Below are 21,678 nucleotides of genomic sequence, written 5' to 3'. Positions count from 1 at the left end.
TTTGTAATTCCGTTTCTGAAGGCAAGTGATTGTACATAAAAAGTATTTTATCAGAATAACATTCCAACAAGATTTTCACCAATACTCTTGACAGTCTAAGGAACTCGTATTAGCTCTCACTATGTACTGTTGCAGGTAATAAATTGAACAAGAAGAGGAAACTCATTATAGGTAAAATCTAATTTCCTTCTATATTTCCCCTCCACTGTTTCCTTTAATATCTATGACATATCTTTAATACATCTCATCTTAATCAATCATTGTCGTTCTTATTGTATAGGCAAGCTTAGATAATCATCCCCTTGGAAATAACTTCGATATATTACTTACTTTAAAATTAAAGCTGAACTTTAAAATAAAAAATGCATGACATAATTCTCATTTAAGTCTTGTTAACCAGTGTCCTAGAACATCAAAAGTGCAACAAAAAATTTCTTAAAAAAATTACATTTAACTGCATTGAAACTCATATGAGAAGATTCAGTACTTGTTTGTTTTTGTTTTAATTTTTAAAAATTACATTTTAAAATAATTTTTAAAAAAGAAAATAAAAATAAAACTTATGTTAACAAATAAATTTTATTTTATTAATTTTACTTGTAAAAAGAAAAAACTATTTTTAAAAACAGAAAACAAACAAGTTTTTCTTAATTATATTTTTTTGAGGAAAAACTTATCCCCTTTGATTCCTTCATAAGTACCCGAAACTGTTAGCATTTTCCTTCTCATTTTTAACTATGACATCAATATTGGCATTTTTAACTATGTTTATCACTCCATCTTTTGCTGGCATCCGTCATTAGGTGAAGGCGAAGAAAGGATTCTATCGCTAAACAAATAATAACATTGAAAATGTCATAATTATCTCTCACCATCATATATTACTATGGAAATAAAAGTACATCAAATGGTCACTGATGCTCCCAATGTATCTATCTGCTAACAGGTGTTACAGGTGCAGGAATTGCAGCATTGTTGATATGTGTCACATTTTTCTATTTTAGATACAAGTCATCAGCATGGCAAGGAAATTTTGGGTTGACTACAAAGAGTAACCAACATATTGAAGCATTCCTTAAAAATCACGGTGCTCTAACTCTAAAAAGATATAAATTATCAGATGTCAAGAAAATGACCAACAGCTTTGAAGTTAAACTAGGACAAGGTGGTTTTGGTGCTGTGTACAAAGGAAAGTTACCAAATGGTAGTCCTGTGGCCGTAAAGATGTTGAATGCATCGAAAAAAAATGGTGAAGAATTTATCAATGAGGTTGCTAGCATCAGTAGAACTTCTCATGTTAATGTTGTCACTCTTCTTGGGTTCTGTTTGGAAGGCCAAAAGAGAGCTCTCATCTATGAATTTATGCCCAATGGTTCCCTTGACAAGTTCATTTATAGAAAAGGACCTGAAATCATTACACCTTTGAGTTGGGATATTATATATCAAATTGCAATGGGTATAGCTAGAGGACTAGAGTACTTGCATAGAGGATGCAATACTAGAATTTTACATTTTGACATAAAACCACATAACATTCTTTTGGATGAAAATTTCTGCCCCAAGATATCAGATTTTGGGCTAGCAAAGCTTTGCCCTAGAAATGAAAGCATTATTTCCATGTCAGATGCTAGAGGAACAATGGGGTATGTAGCTCCTGAAGTGTTGAATAGACATTTTGCAAGAGTTTCACACAAGTGTGATGTTTATAGCTATGGAATGATGATGCTAGAAATGGTGGGAGGGAGAAAGAATATTAACGCTGAAGCAACTCAAACAAGTGAGATATTCTTCCCACATTTGGTATACAAGAGGCTTGAGTTGGGCAATGATTTGAGACTAGATGAGGTGATGACCATAGAAGAAAATGAGATTGCAAAGAGAATGACCATAGTGGGTTTATGGTGCATTCAAACATTTCCAAATGATAGACCTACAATGAGTAGAGTGATTGACATGTTGGAAGGTAGCATGAATTCCCTAGAAATGCCACCAAAACCTCTGTTTTCATCTCCTACTAGATCAGCACCGGAATCTTCCACCTCTTGAAATTAACTTATTTTCATATTTTGGGTACATCTTATGATTTTATTGTAAAATGAATCATTAATATTCAACATTTTGTTTTTCTTTTATTCATAAAAACATTTAGAGTTGAGTTTAAACATGTAATAATAAAATTTTATTAAAAAATAATGTATTTATTTACATTAAGTAGAGACACAAAATGTAATAAATATTTTTCTAAAATAAAATCTTACTGTTAGTGTCAAGAATTTGTTCAATCATGGTCAAAAGCATGTGGAATGTGTATAAGCTTATTCATTGGTGGTTGGCTTAAAGAGATGGTGAAATACTAGACAAATAAGAGTACAGATCTTCTGCATTGCAGAAATTTTATCCGATAAAATTTTATTAAAAATATTTGAATGGTTAAATTAAAAAAATATATCATTTAAGACGTAATCAACTTAATAATTTTTCTCATCTCTATTAGTAGATTGTGTTAAAATTCAAAAATTTAACATTAAATAAATATTTATTAAAATTATAATAATGAGATTTTTTTATAAAAAAAAAAGATAGCTTTAATTTGATACAGTGTATTAACATTTCAAATTTAAATTAAATATGATATATATAACAAAAAAATTCACAAAAAAATAGGATTTAATTTTTTTTTCTAAACTATAGGCATGACAATCATTGAAACTTAAACTCAATCAAATGTTAAATTAGAACAATTTTTACTTGTTGATCCTTGTATTCAGTAGATGAATTTAAAACACATTTAAATCTTAATATTTAATAAATAATTCAATTTATTTTGTCTTTATTTTTCCTCTTAAAATATTTATTTTATTTACAAGGTCACGGTGGTAGGAACAGTGGCCATCATTTTCCTAGAACTGCTTCTAAAAGTCCGGTGAGTTTAAGATGCCCTATTCCTCCTAAAACAAGCTTTTCAAGTAGTAAAATAAACTTTTCCCAAATACACTTTGAGAAAACACTGAAAAAACTATAATGATGCAGGTGTAGCATTATGTATAGGGAAGGGAATTGCACATACGAATGGATCATCATATCCAAACACCCAAACTCACAAATTTTCAGTGGCAGTTTGGTCGTTTAGAAAATTTGAACTCGATATTCTTTTGGTCAAGTCAATGGCATACAGAGAGAAGTAGGAAAGTGAGGTGTAGTTTCGTGGGTGACTCTTGTTTTCTATAACCCTATCAACTATGGCCTGCCATTAATGCCAATGCATTTCTTGTTCTCTACGGTCAACACAACACGTCCTTCCTTCATTCCTTCTTCTTATTAGAGATTGGGAATTGCTTTATATTATATGGTGATGGGTGATGCATATGATATATAAAACAGTGTAGCAAGTGAAAGAAAAGAGCTTGGCTTGGCCTTGCACATAAGAATGGATCATCACATCCGTAACACACCCTTACTCCTCACAACCATAGCCACCATCTTTTTCTTCATCTTAACAAATTTGGCACAATACCACTGTGATGAAGAAGACACCAAATACAGTAATTGTAGCAGGCCTTACATGTGCGGAGGTGTGACCGCCTCATACCCTTTCTGGGATGGTCACATGAGACCCCAATATTGTGGGCGAGGTGGCCCATTCAAGCTCTCATGTGACGAGAATAAGGATAGTTCGATTCAGATGGGCAACCAAAGTTTCTTTGTGCACAACATTAATATACTCAACTACACCATCAAAATGGGGAGGGAAGACATTCCTTATGGTGAAATCGAAGAGCGTATTTGTTCTAAGGATTTTGCCAACACTAGTTTGGACCCAACTCTCTTCAAGTATACCGAAAATGTACAGAACATCACCATATTCTTGAATTGTTCCTCTGGAGTTCCCAATGATGGTGTTGGACACTCTTTTCTGTGTCCATATGATAGTTATCAGAATCGAGATGCTTTCTTTGTGGATGAGGATGATTCAGACAAAGATATAGAGCAACTACTTAATGCCTGCAACCGTATAATCCAAGTGCAGGCTTTACGCAACATTCCTCATCCTGTTGATCCTAAAAGTGGAATTAATGCTCTTAGAGATGCTTTCATTGGTGGGTTTGAGGTGAAATATAATGCTGGCTTTCAAGAATGCATAGAGTGCATGGAGAGTAAAGGAGCTTGCGGAGGGAAAGGAAGCAATGAATTTACCTGTTATTGCCGGGATGGATCTGATGCTTTGAATTGCAATGGTCACAGTGATGAATATAAAAGTATGCTTTTCCTTTACCCTCTTCTATCTCTTATCTACAATTCAACTTCTTCATTTAAAGATACAAACACAAATTTTCAAGCTAGTGCCTTGCTTTGTTCATTCATACCAGTTCCCATAACAAAATCTATATTCTATTGTACCACATACAAATTCAATTTCTGCTCCACCCATGTGAATTTGATTTTTGTAGCTGAGAGGTATGATGTAAGATTATATTATGTTTTATGAACTTGAATCGATAATTTTTGTTGAGTTACAATGCAAATATGATATTGGGTGAGAAAGTCACAATTCTATCACATGATGATTTTTATAAAGTCACAATTCTATCACATGATGATTTTTATAAAGTCGCACTTCTCTTTCCTTTCGAAATCCCCTCCTCTTAGGTTCTTACTCCTTTCTTCTAAGTCTCTTCCACGAAAGTTGAACGTTCCCCCTCTCCAAAATCTACGCTTTAATTCTCAATCGTGTCATTCCCTCCATCAATTATGTAGAGATCCTCTGTTTTATAAATGAAAAATTATAGTAAAGAGAAAAAAAAAAGGAATAGAAAGATAAAAAAGAGAATATGAAAATTAGATGTAAGACAGAGTTAATATAAAAAAAAAAAGAATTGTTTATAAATTAAGTGGTTTGTACCACAACGATATCTTATTTTGTATACAAAATTATAATAAAGAATGAAGATATATTCCATAACAATAAATTACTCACGGTACTATCCTAGAATATTTTCTTACGCAATTAAGTTTTGATGTGGTATAGGTAGGAGAAAAAGATATAAATAAATATAATAAAGCATATAATTATACTATTTAAGTGGTCATAATTAGATGAAATAAGATGACTCAAATTTCTCACGCCAAGTTGCATAATAATCTCTCGGACATTCAATCAAAGATATAAAACAAAACTTTTGTTTCATGTCATATATGTTTGATGTCCTGGGTTTAAAAAAAGCCAAAGGTACCACACTTTTTCCAAGTCTAATGTGTATACTTATGGTTCACTGTAAAGTCCATAGTCAATTTTGGAGTTTCTTTAAATCCAATATTTACCTTTAAACGTGCCATTATATTTAATATATATATACTGAATTGTGATCATGCCTGCATGTTTGGTATTAGTCTTTGAATCAAGTAGAATATTCTTTTTTGAATTTTAAAACACTTCTAACAAGACTGAGTCACCAGTACTTCAACATACTCTTCTTTATGCGAATACTACTGTTGTTACAGGTAATCATTGGAACTTGCAAAAGAAAGTCATTATAGGTAAAATTCTAACTATATGTATCTCTTTAACTGTTTCGTGCAATATGAGAATAAATTCCAAATATGAAAATTAGGCAATCTAAAATAAAACACTAGCATTCAACATCACCAGCACAATTCAAAACAAGATTAATTCTTAATCCTAAGACTGCAATAGTTGCTATATATTAATGGTTTCATTGACAATGTCTATTAATAGGTGTTGGAGGAACAATTGCTGGATGTCTGATATGCATTGCAATGTTTTGTTCTAGAAGCAAGTTATCGACATGGTCTGGAAAATTTTGGTTGTTGACCAAAAGTAACCAAGATACTGAAGCAATTTTCTTAAAAATTCACGGAACCTTAACTCTGAAAAGATACAAGTTTTCAGATATCAAGAAAATGACCGAATCCTTCAAAATTAAACTAGGACAAGGTGGTTTTGGTGCTGTGTACAAAGGAATGCTACCCAGTGGTAGTCTTGTGGCAGTGAAGTTATTGAATGCATCCAAAGGAAACAATGAAGATTTTATGAATGAGGTTGCTAGCATCAGTAGAACCTCTCATGTGAATGTTGTCACCCTTATTGGATATTGTTTGGAAGGCCGCAAGAAAGCCCTTGTATATGAGTTTATGTGCAATGGTTCCCTAGAAAAGTTCATATACAAAAAGGGACCTAAAACCACTTCATCATTGAACTTGGAGACTTTGTATAAAATTGCAATAGGGATAGCTAGAGGGTTAGAGTACTTGCATAGGGGATGCAACACTAGAATTTTACATTTTGACATAAAACCACACAACATTCTTTTGGATGAGAATTTTTGCCCCAAGATATCTGATTTTGGACTAGCAAAGCTTTGTCCTAGGAAAGAGAGCATTATTTCCATGTCAGATGCTAGAGGGACTATAGGATATGTAGCTCCAGAAGTATGGAATAGACATTTTGGAGGGGTTTCACATAAATCTGATGTCTATAGCTATGGAATGATGCTTCTAGAAATGGTGGGAGGGAGGAAGAACATTAATGCTGAAGCAAGTCACACAAGTGAGATATACTTCCCACATTGGGTATACAGCAGGCTTGAACTGGGCAACAATTTGAGACCTGATCATGAGGTGAATATGACTACATATGAAAATGAGATTACAAAGATAATGACCATAGTGGGCTTGTGGTGCGTTCAAACATTGCCCAAAGATAGACCTCCAATGAGTAGAGTCATAGATATGTTGAGAGGAAGCATGAATTCCTTAGAAATGCCACCAAAACCTTTGCTTTCTTCTCCTACTCGTTCAATACCAGAATCATCTACTTCTTGAAATCAATTTCATTTGCTGTAAAAAGGATCGCTCAACATAAGGCAAGTGGATCTCTTATATATTTTTCAAGTATTATCACATTGAATGCAAAAGCCAGACCAATTCGTGGAGTAAATTCTATGCATGCATACGTTGAGAAATAAGATAAGTGAGATAGATTATTTGAGCTTGTTCTTTTAAAAAAAAAAATTACATATTTACATGTATGTTTTCTTTTAAAATTATTATGAAAGATAGAGATTTCAAGACAATGAAAAGATAGGATTGAACTACATATTGATAGTGGAATAGATATTGAATGCAATGGCTACATATTTTAGAATTTCTGATGTTAACTTGTATAAAATTCAAAATCAATGTTTTAGCTGGTTTTCTTTTCTTTCTTTTTTTCTCTAAAATATGTTCAGATAAATAATTGATTTTAAGCTACTCTTGTCGTTATTTTGAAGGATAAAATTTTATGCATGCTTCAAAGTAGGTTGACTTTGCATATTGGAAAAAAGAGTTATCTTGAGCTTCATTTCTTGAAAATTCGGTATCTGTACCTCAAACATAACTACTTTTTCTTATAAAGAATGCTTTTTAATTTGGAAAACTCAAAAGAAAATGCTAACGAAACTTGCACAAAATTTACACATACAAATCAATATGGTTTCATTTTTCCATCAAGTAAAGTCGATGGTACTTTCGAGAGTGACTCTTCCTTTAGTGTTAATTTCTTTGGCTAGTCAATTTATTGTGTTGGACTTGGAACTTAGGCTCCAGCACCTCTCACATTTGATGTTGCCACACAAAGATTTTGTTTGGAACTTATGCTTGGAAGTACTTGCAAGAATTCTTTTGAATAATATTCCCCCAAAACCTTTTGTTTCTTCACCCACTAGATCAATACAAGAATCTTCCACCACTTGAAATTAATTTCTTTATGTTCTTGCTAGACCCTCTAATTGTAATTTTTAAATCAATCTATTTCAAGTTACACCCATTAAAAGCTTTTACAATATTTTTTCAATTAAAAATTTGTTTTCCAATTAAAATTTTCATTCAAACTAAAAAAATCTGAAAATCTAGTTTTCACTGTAATAAAAAAAGACAATTCATAAAACTATACAGTAAATATTGGCACCAACGGTATCAATGAAGAAGTGGAAAAACTCAAGAGAAAGTGTAAAGTAATTAAATATTAAGCGTGTATTATTTTAAAAAATATTTAATGTTTTATTGATTTTGTATTGTAAAGAAAGAGATTTAAATTTATATGTTATATTATATTGTTAAATAAGTGCTGTTTATTTTTACGTTCAGCCAAAAGAGTTTTTGAAATTAACATCTAAAAATATATATCATGCACGAAGTATGTAAATGATAGAAAATTATTTTGGTTTTTTCAAAAATCAATTTGTATACTAAAAACAATTAGGCCCTAAAATATTTTCCGATAAAACGTGATTTTTTCAATCTCAATAATCGTGTAAACGCCGTTCTTTTTTAATTTTTACAGTTGAGAAAAGTTAAATACAGGTAGGAGGGACCATGGGAAGACTCTGGCTAGACTTGTTCTGATAACCCATGAAATAAATAAATAAATATAATTAGTTCTTTTAGAAAAATGTTGATTAAATGTTTAAAAAATATATAATTTTTTTTAAATCACATAATATTAGAATGGCCGTAAAATTGACCATCCAAATAAGTAAAAAAATATACTTTTAACGAAGAGGGAATGAAATCTTATTTTAAAAATGAGATTAACATATATCAATTACATTTATGAATCTTTTAACTTTTGAACAGATAAAGACATACCCTTATTAAAGTCTTGGGTTGATGTATGATTAATCATTTTATTCCATATCATACAAAGTCATTATCTTTGCTAATGTTTATCCCTCTCCTTTACCTCTTGTCTTTGACTGCATCTCTTCTTCGTCCAATCAGTGTCAATTTCAACACTGGATCTGTGCTTAAGGGTAAGTATATATATTCGAGGTTTAATTTTTCCTTAATTAATTTTGGTTTTGCTTGATTAAGTAGTGATTGCAGGTAGAAAGCACCTAAACAAGGACTTGGAAACAGTACATGAGTCTTTCAAAAGTGTAGTGAATGCTCAAGACAACCTTAAAGTTTATGTCTACAGCTCCTGTAATGGCAGGGAAAGTATGTCTGTTAAATTTGGCTTAATTAGTGGTGGTTTAGTTTCAGAAAGTTTATTTTACTTTTTAAAAATATTTGTACAGAAAATACTAAAAATAATTTTTGTGTTTACTGTTCCTGTACTACTATAAAAAAAAAAACAATAAAATTAAGATGACAATTTTTAAAATAAAAATAGAGAACATTCTCTAACCAAATAGACTCTTTTGCTTTTATTTCCTTGTCTCTGTTTTGGCTGTTATTTTAATTTCTTTAATTTTAAATATTTGGTTTAAAATTGAGTTTTTTTTTTTATTAGAATTTGAGTATGATCCTGATTTAAGAGTGCAAGAGAGAGCGTGTGAATTATATATAAGTAATTTGAATGGATAGTTGTGTTAAACGAAAATTTATAGTTTTGTGATTCTATTTTTTTTTAAATTTTAAAAATTATTTAAAAACTGTTTAAGAAGAAAATAAAAACAAAATTTGTTAATAAATAATTTTTTATTATCATTATTTGGGCCCGTGCTCTTTTTGTTTTTGAATTTTTTTTATATATATAGATTTGTAATTTTGTCTCCTTTTTTCTCCCAACATTTTAATCTTTAAATAATTATTCTCACAATAAATAAAAATATAAAAATTTAATGCGGAAGAAATTACTTGACTCATTTTTAAAAATTTTAGAAATTATACTCTCAAAAGTAAATGTTTAAATTTAATATATAAAAATTCATAGGTTGCAGCGGCACAAGCTCACCGGGAAGTGATTCCGGTAACGTGGCGAGGGTTAAAAGAAGGAGAATAGCGTTTACAGTTGTGGGAAAGACTCGTAATGCTTTTGAGCTGGGTATGAGTTCTTCATTTTCTAATTTAGATTAGGTTCTTCAAAATGATTATTTTATTTATTTTATTTTTGTTTTCTTTGACAAGCCAAATAATCTCTGAGAATTCTTACGTGTACAAAGTTTTATTATTATTAAAATTGTGAAGTTTTGTTAGCTTTTAACTCTTTGAGTTGAATTTAAACATTTAAAATTAATAAATTTTTATTAAAAAAATATGTTCAAGCCAAATTTTGTTATACCAGTTATGGTAGTATTTAATAGTTAAAGGTTATAAATCCTTAAATCTCACCTCTCATTTGTTATGTATTCTGTAAATATATTTTCAAAAATTGTTTGCAGAGGAAAAAATTACATCAACGTGTATTCATAATTTTGATAAAAAAAATGTTTAACAGACTGCGGATCCGGTGGCGCTGGCTCCGGATCTGGTGGCGCTGGCTCTTCAAACTACAGCACTAGTAGTTTGTTAAGGAGATTCAACCGCGTCACCTCGATTGTCACCATCATTATCGCCGCCGCCGCCGCCGCCATCATTTAAGTTAAGACATTCAATACCACCACCATCACTGCTACCGTCACTACTACTTCCACCATCGCCATCGCCATCACTATCACCACCATTAATATCAACACCAGCCCCAGCATTTTTACCACCAACACCAACACCAGCACCAGTATCAGGTCAGTTTATATTATGTTCTCATAATGATAACATTGGACATACTTTCAGAAGCCAAATAATAAATAAAATCAACTTTGGTAAGTAAAAGAGCAACTCCATTTCCTAGACATGGTATTTGATCTGTGGTTAAAACCCTTTGATTGAGTTATTTAGTCCCAGTAGAAGTTTTATTACATAGGAGAGTGAATTATGGAAAAATATATCATAATTGAAATAATGCCATCATATCTGGAGTGTGTATTCTGTCACTCAGTGCAAAGTATCTATTGTCACTTCCATATAAATAATCTTTGTTTAAAATGTTTTCTTTTTTCTCTCTTATAACCATATTAATAGTCAAAGTACATAGAAATTTCTTAAATAAAGTGACAATAAATACTGCCATGTATGCGTTATTTGTCATTCCCCATTTTATTTTCAATACCACCACCGTCATAGGTTGTTTTCTTGCTATCTAAATGATCTTTCTAAAATATTTATATCACTCTTTCCACTCCTCATTTCTATCAGTACATACTGTTGCAGGTAATCACCATGCTGTTTCAAGGAAAATCGTTATAGGTAATAGATCTATTATCCTTTTAGATTTCCTGTTTCACTATTTCATGAGTTACTTTTATGACAAATGCGTAATCCATCTGCAATGAAAGAACAATAATATAGGCAATCTTAGACCATGTCTTCTGCCTTTGTTGATGAATCCAAAATAAAAATTGTACATTTGGAAATAACTTTGATGTTCTTTGAAATATAAAACTAGCCTCTAGAATCGGCCAAGTCAGAATTATCAACTGTATTCTTTGTTGAACTGATACAAAGCTAATTTAAGTTCTTATTTAATAAGTTATTTGTAAACGTGACTTACGCCATAAATTTAATCACGAAAGATAAGCTGAAAACAACTTATTTTAATAAGTTATAATTAGAACCTTATTGAGAGCTCTTCCAAACAGGTCCTTGTTATTAAAGATCAATAGTTTGATTGTAATGAAGTCCTTTTGTTGAACCTAGAAAAAGCATATGAATTATTTGTCTAGTACACTCGCAAAGAAACCTTTTGTGCTTGAAGCATGGACATATAATGCACTGACTAACACTACCTTATTATAAAATTTGACATTTTTTTTAGAAGAAAGGGAAAACAAAGATTGAAATTTTTAAGACTATTGGTTATATGGGTTTAGACACCGATACCATGCATGTCATAAACTATCTTTAAAAATTAAGTTATTGAATGAAAGCACATAAAAATGATTTTATGTTCAACAGTTTTGCCATTCAACTATTTCCAGCATAGCATTTGGTAGGGGTTGAGAAGAGATTTTATCATTGGAAAAGCCTAGCATTAACTTTCATACGAAAATCAGAACGCTATACCTCTTATTATTTAGGCTTAAATTGCCGGGCACATATTAAACTAATAAAAATTAACTTTCTAAAATAAAAGGATATCTATTGTTTGTTAACTCCCAATTCTTCTATTATATTGTTTTAACAGGCATTGCAAGTGGGATCATGACAGCAATATTGATATGCATTATAATTTATTTTAGATACAAGTCAATAGCATTGCAAGTGAAATTTTGTTTGACCACAAAGAGTGATCTACATATTGAAGCATTCTTAAAAGAGCATGGAGCTCTAGCACAGAAAAGATACAAACTTTCAGAAGTAAAGAAAATGACCAATTCCTTCAGAGATAAACTGGGTCAAGGTGGTTTTGGTGCCGTATATAAAGGAAAGCTACCCACTGGTTACCCTGTGGCTGTAAAATTGTTGAAATCATCCAAAGGAAATGGTGAAGAATTTATCAATGAGGTTGCTAGCATTAGTAGGACTTCTCATGTTAATGTTGTCACCCTTCTTGGATTTTGTTTGGAAGCCCAGAAGAAAGCTCTCATCTATGAGTTTATGGCCAATGGTTCCCTTGATAAGTACATTTACAATAAAAGGCCTGAAACCATTGCATCTTTGAGCTGGGAGAAGTTGTATCAAATTGCAATAGGAATAGCTCATGGTTTGGAGTACTTGCATAGGGGATGCAAAACTCGAATTTTACATTTTGACATAAAACCACATAATATTCTTTTGGATGAGAATTTCTGCCCCAAAATATCAGATTTTGGGCTAGCAAAGCTCTGTCCAAGGAAAGAGAGCATTATCTCCATGTCAGATGCTAGAGGGACAATGGGATATGTAGCTCCAGAAATGTGCAATAGACATTTTGGTGGAGTTTCACATAAGTCTGATGTTTATAGCTATGGAATGATGCTGCTAGAAATGGTGGGAGGGAGGAAGAATATTAATGCTGAAGCAAGTCAAACAAGTGAGATATTCTTCCCACATTTGGTATACAAGAGGCTTGAGTTGGACAATGATATAAGACCAGATGAGGTGATGACCATAGAAGAAAATGAGATTGCAAAGAAAATGACCATAGTGGGTTTATGGTGCATTCAAACATTTCCAAATGACAGGCCTACAATGAGTAGAGTGGTAGATATGTTGGAAGGCAGCATGAATTCCTTGGAAATTCCACCAAAACCTTTGCTTTCTTCTCCTACTAGAACGGGAACAGAGTCTTCCTCTTCTAATTAATTTTATTGCATTTTGGGCTAAGCTTTCAAGTTATATTGTAAAATGGAACAGTCAACATATTTGTTTGATACTTTTCAGACTTCCTGAAAACCAAATGGATCTCACATGTGTGTTAAACTTTAACTGTTACTACATTGATTGCAAAAGACATACCAATTGTGTCGGATAACTTTATTATAACAAGCCAAATTAAAGTGTATAATTGTGATAAAAAAAATCCAAAACAAAGACAAGTGGCAGATACGGCTGAAAAGTGAATATTAAAGACTAGGATTTATGGCACGAGGAGGAGGAAAAGACTTGGCAAATAATAAGAACAATTTCCCTCTGGCGGGTCTCTTTATTCTTGAACTCCTCTTTCAGTTCATTACTTCTTTCTTTTCATTGTGGAGTGTCTTATTGGTATTGTTTCATCTCTGAGTTCAACAAAGTATGATCAACAGCTCTTCTCCGTGTGGAATTTTTAATATTTGTGTCTGAGAATTGAATTTCTGCATTGATCCATTAAAATCTAGTTGCCATTATCAAAACCACCGTTACACTTTGATTCATTAATGTCATATAAAGAAGCATTATTTTTTCCACATATAAAGTTGTTACCAGTTAAGTTCAAATTTAAGAAACATTTAAATGTCTAACAAGAACTTCAATTTTCTGATCATTCCTGTATATACGGCAAGCACCAATGCACTACTGATAATTAAAAAATCATCACATATACACGTATGACACGCATTCGTATTTGTTGCCTATGGTGTTGCAAGCAAATAGAAGAAAAAGAATAAAGATAGAAAACAACACACAATAATTTAATGTGATTCACAAGGTTTTAAAGAATAGAAAATTATTTTGACTTTTCTAAAAAACAATTTGTATACTAGAAACAATCAGGCATTAAAATGTCTCCGATAAAACGTGTTTTTATATCTATCTCAATAACCGTGTTAACGCATTTGCTAATAAAGTCTATAGTAAACAAACAAGCTGAGGTGACTTAGGAGAAGTTTGAGGGCAAAGGGCTCCTTTTATTTTCATCATTGACATGTTATAACGTAGATGATGGGTCTAGTTAAAATCTCTCAACAAGGATCCACACTCCAAATTCTAGAAAGGAGAGCACCATAAAAGGACAAATTTTGAACGACGGTTACTAAGTCTTCGGTCCATTTAAAGAATTACATGTAATTTACTTTTGTTTGATGAAATTATTAATTGCTAAAGTTATGGTCAAACTACCGTGATTCTCTTTAAGTCTTATCACACAAATTTAACCATTTTATTTCATATCATACATCGTATGGATCCAAACTCTGTATTTCCTCATGTTCCGTGTTATCGCTCTCCTTTACCTCTTATCTTTAGCTGCAACTCTTCGTCCAAGTAGCACTAATGTCAATTTCAACACTGGCTCTGCGGTTGAGGGTACGTATAACGTATTTACTTTGTAATTGAACACTTTTCGAGTTAATTTTGGTTTGGCTTGATTAAGTAGCCTCAAAACCAATTGCAATTATTGATTGGGTAATGATTGCAGGTAGAAAGCGTCTAAACAAGGACTTGGAAACAGTAAAAGTTGCCGACAAAGGCAGTAACGGGCACCATGAGTCTTTCAGAAATGTGAATGCACACGACAACCTTAAAGTTGATGTCTACAGCTCCTGCAATGGCAGGAAAGTATGTTTCTTAAATCTGGCTTTAATTAGTGATGGTTTAGTTTCAGAAATTTTATTTTATTTTTTAAATATTTGTACAGAAAATACGAAAAATAATTTTGTTGTGTTTACTGTTCCTGCATTATTAAAAAAAAAATAAGACACAATTTTTAAAATAAAAATAAAAAACGTAAAAGAACATATTTGATTTAAAAAAATTAATTTTTTAAATATTTGTACTATATTTTATTTTTAAAAATAAAAAACCCTTTTTAAAAGAGAAGTCAAACATCCTTTCTTTTATTTTTATTTTAATCTCTTTAATTTTAAATATTTAGTTTAAAATTGAGTTTTTTATTAGAATTTGAGTATCATTCTTATTTTAAAATGTGAGAGTGAATTTAAGCTTGATTAATATAATTAAGTTTGAGTAATTTGTTTGTCTAAAAGATTTTTAGTATATATATATATATATATATATATATATATATATATATATATATATATATATATCCATTTGCGTGTGAATTTTATTATTTAAAACTCTTAAAACTAATTGTGAAATTTTTTTGTTAGTTTAGAATGATAGATTGGCGTTCATTGACCAATGATTTGAGTGCGCAGTTGTTTGATAAACGAAAGTTTACAATTTTGAGTTAATATTTCAATATTTTCTTCCAATCGAACTAGTTTTGCATCAGCTGTAATTTGTATTTTTTTAATTCATTTTTATTTTTGATGTTTACTTCAGGTCTTTTTTATTATTATTTAGACTTGTCCTCTTTTCTATATATATATATGTTTGAATTTGTAATTTTGTCTCTTCTTTTCTCCCAACATTTTAATCTTTAAATAAATATTCTTCCAATAAAATAAAAAATTAATGTAGAAGAAATTACTTGACTCATTTTTTAAAAATCTCACAAATTATACTTCAAAAGTAAACATTTAAATTTAATATATAAAAGTTCATTGTTAATGAAAATATTTTGGTAAACAGATTGCAATAACAGCAGCAGCAGCAGAAGCTCATTGGGAAGTGATTCTGCCAATGTGGTGAGGGTTAAAAGAATGAGAATAGCGTACACTGTTAAATCTTCTAGTTCTGCTTCTGTGGAAATCACCTACTGGTATGACTTCTTCTTATTCTAATTTAATCAGGTTCTTCAAAATTATTTATTTTATTTTCTTTGACAAGCCAAGTAACTTCTCAGAAAATCTTACATAAGTACGAGATTTTATATTAATTCATTTATATTAAAATTAACAGATAGTTTTTTTTTTTTGTAAATATTAATTGCTAACATTATGTGGTTTATTGGGCATTTTAAAAATGCTCAAATTTTTTAAAATTATTTTTGCCCCTGTTAATTATTAATTTAATGACCACTAATTTGAGTTCTTACATAAAGCAAATGCCAACCAAAAAGAGCAGTCCCATTTAGCTTAATGGGTAGAACTCCTAGATAGGGTTCGATCTTTATATCCTTAAAATTAATTTTCCTTTACCCCAGGAGAAATTTTATGATTATATATACATACTATATATATATATGGCACGATTTAAGTGGACTTTCTTACTTCTAAAATAATAATGATACAAAATTAATTTTAATTTTTGAACTTTAAACACAATCTGTATTTTTGCATATTAATAATGTAACATATATTTAAATATGCAACATTGTTCACTTCTAAAAAACAGCCACATATTTAACATTCTTAAATGTATGACAAATTATTTTACGCGTGAAAAAGTTTCTTATGAGTTGAATTTAAATATTTAAAAATAATAATTTTTATTAAAAATATATTTATTATATTAAAATGATAAAAGTATAATAAATATTTTTAATGAAATATTATTGTTATTAATTGTTTAACTTAGAGTCTTAGGTCAAATTTTTTTTTCTATTTTTGATATTCAAGCGAAACAAAAATATTCAATGAAATGCCTTGAGTCTTACACGTTAAACAAGTGGTTAACTGTGTGAGACGTAAAACTTGCACTGTGTTCTAAATTTCTAATAAAGTGATTAACGTAAAATCTGTAACATTTAATAATTTATTATACCAATTATCGTAATATTTAATAGTTAAGACTATAAATCCTTAAATCTCACCTCTCATTTTTTATGTACTCTGTAAATATATCATCAAGATCTGTTAGTAGAAGAAAAATTACATCAGCATGTTTCATAATTTTGAACTAAAAATGTTAAACAGCATGCAGTTCTATTTCTCACTCTGGACACCGAAGCTGTAACAAAAGTTCAGCGTCGACTTCAATATCATCATCGCCATCACATTCAACTCATCGAGCATCACCATCATCATCAACTCCTCGATTATCACCATCATCATCGCCATTACATTCAATACCACCATCATCACCATTTCTTCCACCATCACCATTACCAACATCTTCACCACCACCAACACCAACATTTTTACCACCATCACCATCACCAGCACAAGGTAGGTCAGTTTATATTATATTATGTTCTCATAATGATAACTGAACATACTTTGAGAAGCCAAATAATAACTGACATCAACTTTGGTAAGTATAAAAGGGCAACTCCATTTCCTAGACATGATTGAGTTCTTTAGTCTCAATATAAGTTTTATAATATAGTAGAGTGAAATATAAAAAAGATCTGATAATTGAAATAATGTCATCATATATGTAGGGTGTGTCTATTGTCACTCCTAAGTATCTATTGTTACTTCCATATAAGTGATTTTTGTCTAAAATGTTCTTTTTTATCTCTCTTGTAACCATATTAATAGTCAAAGTATTTTACATAAAAATTTCTTAAATAGAAGTAACAACAAACGCTCCCATATATGTGTTATTTGTCATTCCCCTTTCATTTTCAAGTGATTACTAAGAATATTCCTAAAAAGTTTATATCACTCTAACCACACCCCATTTCTATCAATTCTTACTGTTGCAGGTAATCACCACCATGTTGGTTCATGGAAAATCGCTATAGGTAACAGATCAATTATCCTTTTACTTTCCTTTTTCACTATTTCGTGAGTTACTTTTATGACAAATGCGTAATCCATCTGCAATGAAAAAACAATTATATAGACAATCTTAGACCGTGCCTTCTGCCCTTGTTGCCGAATCCAAAATAAGACTTGCACATTTGGAAAAAACTTTGAAGTTCTTTGGAAAAGAAAAATAGCCTTTAGAATCGGCCAAGACAGAATAAACAACAGTATTCTTTGGGAGCAACTGATACACAACTAATTTAAGCACTAATTCAATAAGTTATTTTTATGCAATGACTTATGCCATAAATTTAACTATGAAACTTGTTAGGATAATATGACAACAATTTATTCTATTAAGTTATATTAAGAAACTTGTTGAAATATGTTCAAAAGAACTTATGTGAACTGCTTTCACAGGTTGTCTATAAGGTCTTCGAAACAGTAGTTTAATTGTAATACAAGTCCTTTTGTTGAATCTACAAAAGGCATATAACTATTTGCCTAGCACACTCGCAAAGTCTTGAAGCATGGACACATAGTGCACAGACTCACTCTACCTTATATAAAATTTGATATTTTTTAGACGAAAGGTGAAAGAAGGATTGGAATATTCAGACTACTGGTTATATGGGTTTAGACACCGATACAATGCATGTCGTAAACTATCTTAAAAAATTAAGTTATTGAATGAAAGCACAAAAATGATTTTTTGTTCAACCGTTTTGCCATTCAACTATTTCCAGCGTAGCATTTGGAAGGGGTTGAGAAGGGATTTTATAATTAGCAAGCCTAATATTAACTTTCATAGAAAAAATCTGGACGCTATACTTCTTATAAGGCTTAGATTGCCGGACACATTAAACTGATAAAAATTAACTTTCCAAAATAAAGGTTATCAATTGTTTCTGAACTCCCAATTCTACTACTATAATGTTTTAACAGGTATTGCTAGTGGGATCATGACAGCAATATTGTTATGCATCATAATTTCTTGTTATAGACACAAGTCATTATCATTGCAAGTCAAACTTTGGTTGACCACAAAGAGTGACCTACATATCGAAGCATTCTTAAAAGAGCATGGAGCTCTAGCACAGAAAAGATACAAATTTTCAGAAGTCAAGAAAATGACCAATTACTTCAAAGATAAACTGGGTCAAGGTGGTTTTGGTGCCGTATATAAAGGAAAGCTACCCACTGGTTACCCTGTGGCTGTAAAATTGTTGAAATCATCCAAAGGAAATGGCGAAGATTTTATCAATGAGGTTGCTAGCATTAGTAGAACCTATCATGTTAATGTTGTCACCCTTCTTGGATTTTGTTTGGAAGACCAGAAGAAAGCCCTCATCTATGAGTTTATGGCAAACGGTTCCCTCGATAAGTACATTTACAATGAAGGGCCTGAAACCATTGCATCTTTGAGCTGGGAGAATTTGTATCAAATTGCAATAGGAATAGCTCATGGTTTGGAGTACTTGCATAGGGGATGCAAAACTCGAATTTTACATTTTGACATAAAACCACATAATATTCTTTTGGATGAGAATTTCTGCCCCAAGATATCAGATTTTGGGCTAGCAAAGCTCTGTCCAAGGAAAGAGAGCATTATCTCCATGTCAGATGCTAGAGGGACAATGGGATATGTAGCTCCAGAAATGTGCAATAGACATTTTGGTGGAGTTTCACATAAGTCTGATGTTTATAGCTATGGAATGATGCTACTAGAAATGGTGGGAGGAAGGAAGAATATTAATGACGAAGCAAGTCAAACAAGTGAGATATTCTTCCCACATTTGGTATACAAGAGGCTTGAGTTGGACAATGATATAAGACCAGATGAGGTGATGACCATAGAAGAAAATGAGATTGCAAAGAAAATGACCATAGTGGGTTTATGGTGCATTCAAACATTTCCAAATGACAGGCCTACAATGAGTAGAGTGGTAGATATGTTGGAAGGCAGCATGAATTCCCTGGAAATTCCACCAAAACCTTTGCTTTCTTCTCCTACTAGAACGGGAACAGAGTCTTCCTCTTCTAATTAATTTTATTGCATTTTGGGCTAAGCTTTCAAGTTATATTGTAAAATGGAACAGTCAACATATTTGTTTGATACTTTTCAGACTTCCTGAAAACCAAATGGATCTCACATGTGTGTTAAACTTTAACTGTTACTACATTGATTGCAAAAGACATACCAATTGTGTCGGATAACTTTATTATAACAAGCCAAATTAAAGTGTATAATTGTGATAAAAAAAAAAATCCAAAACAAAGACAAGTGGCAGATACGGCTGAAAAGTGAATATTAAAGACTAGGATTTATGGCACGAGGAGGAGAAAAAGACTTGGCAAATAATAAGAATAATTCCCCTCTGGCGGGTCTCCTTATTCTTGAACTCCTCTTTCAGTTCATTACTTCTTTCTTTTCACTGTGGAGTGTCTTATTGGGTATTGTTTCATCTATGAGTTCAACAAAGTATGATCAACAGCTTTTTTCCGTGTGGAATTTTTAATATTTGTGTCTGAGAATTGAATTTCTGCATTGATCCATTAAAATCTCATTTCCATTATCAGAACCACCATTACACTTTGATTCATTAATGTCATATAAAGAAGCATTATTTTTTTCCACATATAAAGTTGTTACCAGTTAAGGTCAAATTTAAGAAACATTTATATGTCTAACAAGAACTTCAATTTTCTGATCATTCCTGTATATACGGCAAGCACCAATGCACTACTGATAATTTTAAAATCATCACATATACACGTATGACACACGCATTCGTATTTTTTGACTATGGTGCTGCAAGCAAATAGAAGAAAAAGAATAAAGATAGAGAACAACACACAATCATTTAATGTGATTCACAAGGTTTTAAACAATAGAAAATTATTTTGACTTTTCAAAAAAAAAGAAATTGTATACTAGAAACAATTACGCCTTAAAATGTCTCTGATAAAACGTATTTTATCTATCTCAGTAACCGTGTAAACGCGTTTGCTAATAAAGTCTAAAGTAAACAAACAAGCTGAGGTGACTTGAGAAAAGCTAGAGTAAAGAGAGAGGTTCCTTCTTCAATCTGTACAGCTGGGGAGAAGTTTGAGGGCAAAGGGCACCTTTTAATTTCACCATTGACATGTTATCGCGTAGATGTTGGGTCTAGTCAAAGTCTCTCAACAAGGATCCACCAAACATTAGTAAGGACAACACCATAAAAGAACATAGCTAGAATTGTTCTGATAATCTAAAATATAAATAAATAAAATAGCTTGAGATAATAAATAAATATAATTACTTCTTGTATTAGTTGTGATGATATTAATTGAGATTGTCTTTACTGATAAATGACTGAGTGTGTTTTTTATTTGATAATTAGTTTTTTCTGTGTCAAATTTAATTTTTTTTTATGTTTTCACTTAATCACGTTAAAAAGTTATTATATGGTAGTTTAAAATTTAATTATTATAATTATATTTAGTAAAAGTAGTTTGTATTATTTTATTTTTTGCTAATAGCTTGTATTTTATTTAGAAACTTGTAATTTATTGATATACATACATTAATCTTGTTTTTTTTTTCTCTTTACATTAACAAAAGTCTCATTCATGTTTCTTTTTTTATTTTTTATCTACTCTCTTATTTCTTTTATCCAAATATATTTTATATTAAAAAAATATAACTTATAATATTTTATATTCAAATATACATGAAGAAAAATTTTATTTTTCTATGCAATTATTTAATTAATTAACTGTAAATAAATAAAATAAGTAGGAATTAATTTTATATTAGGTTAATATAAAATTAAATATTTTTTTAAATCATTTAACACAAATAAGTTAATTACATAACTAATTTGTTAAATAATTTTAATTTTATAAACTATTTATATATTTATAAGCTTTCAGT

At 30.8% G+C, this 21,678-nt stretch overlaps 4 protein-coding genes across 4 annotated transcripts; all 4 read left to right on the top strand.

Moving 5' to 3' along the window:
• Positions 1 to 926: 926 nt before the first annotated feature.
• LOC113866776 (LEAF RUST 10 DISEASE-RESISTANCE LOCUS RECEPTOR-LIKE PROTEIN KINASE-like 2.5) lies at positions 927 to 2,046 on the top strand. Its single transcript, XM_027501575.1, has 2 exons — positions 927 to 946; positions 1,005 to 2,046. The coding sequence occupies exons 1-2, from the start codon at positions 927 to 929 to the stop codon at positions 2,044 to 2,046; spliced, it is 1,062 nt and encodes a 353-aa protein (XP_027357376.1).
• Positions 2,047 to 3,427: 1,381 nt separating this feature from the next.
• On the top strand, positions 3,428 to 7,158 carry LOC113866775 (LEAF RUST 10 DISEASE-RESISTANCE LOCUS RECEPTOR-LIKE PROTEIN KINASE-like 2.4). The gene is made up of 3 exons (XM_027501574.1): positions 3,428 to 4,256; positions 5,500 to 5,535; positions 5,735 to 7,158. Exons 1-3 carry the CDS (start codon positions 3,428 to 3,430, stop codon positions 6,838 to 6,840), a joined length of 1,971 nt encoding a protein of 656 aa, XP_027357375.1. The 3' UTR covers positions 6,841 to 7,158.
• Positions 7,159 to 12,021: 4,863 nt separating this feature from the next.
• On the top strand, positions 12,022 to 13,104 carry LOC113866774 (LEAF RUST 10 DISEASE-RESISTANCE LOCUS RECEPTOR-LIKE PROTEIN KINASE-like 2.5). The gene has a single exon (XM_027501573.1). The coding sequence runs from the start codon at positions 12,022 to 12,024 to the stop codon at positions 13,102 to 13,104; it is 1,083 nt and encodes a 360-aa protein (XP_027357374.1).
• Positions 13,105 to 14,095: 991 nt separating this feature from the next.
• Positions 14,096 to 20,013, top strand: LOC113868095 (LEAF RUST 10 DISEASE-RESISTANCE LOCUS RECEPTOR-LIKE PROTEIN KINASE-like 2.5). The gene is made up of 6 exons (XM_027503661.1): positions 14,096 to 14,285; positions 14,467 to 14,526; positions 14,639 to 14,778; positions 15,757 to 15,886; positions 16,983 to 17,234; positions 17,717 to 20,013. The coding sequence occupies exon 6, from the start codon at positions 18,722 to 18,724 to the stop codon at positions 19,805 to 19,807; it is 1,086 nt and encodes a 361-aa protein (XP_027359462.1). The 5' UTR covers positions 14,096 to 14,285; positions 14,467 to 14,526; positions 14,639 to 14,778; positions 15,757 to 15,886; positions 16,983 to 17,234; positions 17,717 to 18,721; the 3' UTR covers positions 19,808 to 20,013.
• The last annotated feature ends 1,665 nt before the right edge of the window (positions 20,014 to 21,678 follow it).

Source organism: Abrus precatorius, unplaced genomic scaffold (assembly GCF_003935025.1).
Source record: "Abrus precatorius isolate BTA unplaced genomic scaffold, Abrus_2018 Scaffold5, whole genome shotgun sequence".
In the NCBI taxonomy this organism is placed as follows: Eukaryota; Viridiplantae; Streptophyta; class Magnoliopsida; order Fabales; family Fabaceae; genus Abrus; species Abrus precatorius.
This window is presented reverse-complemented; position numbering and strand designations above follow the sequence as displayed.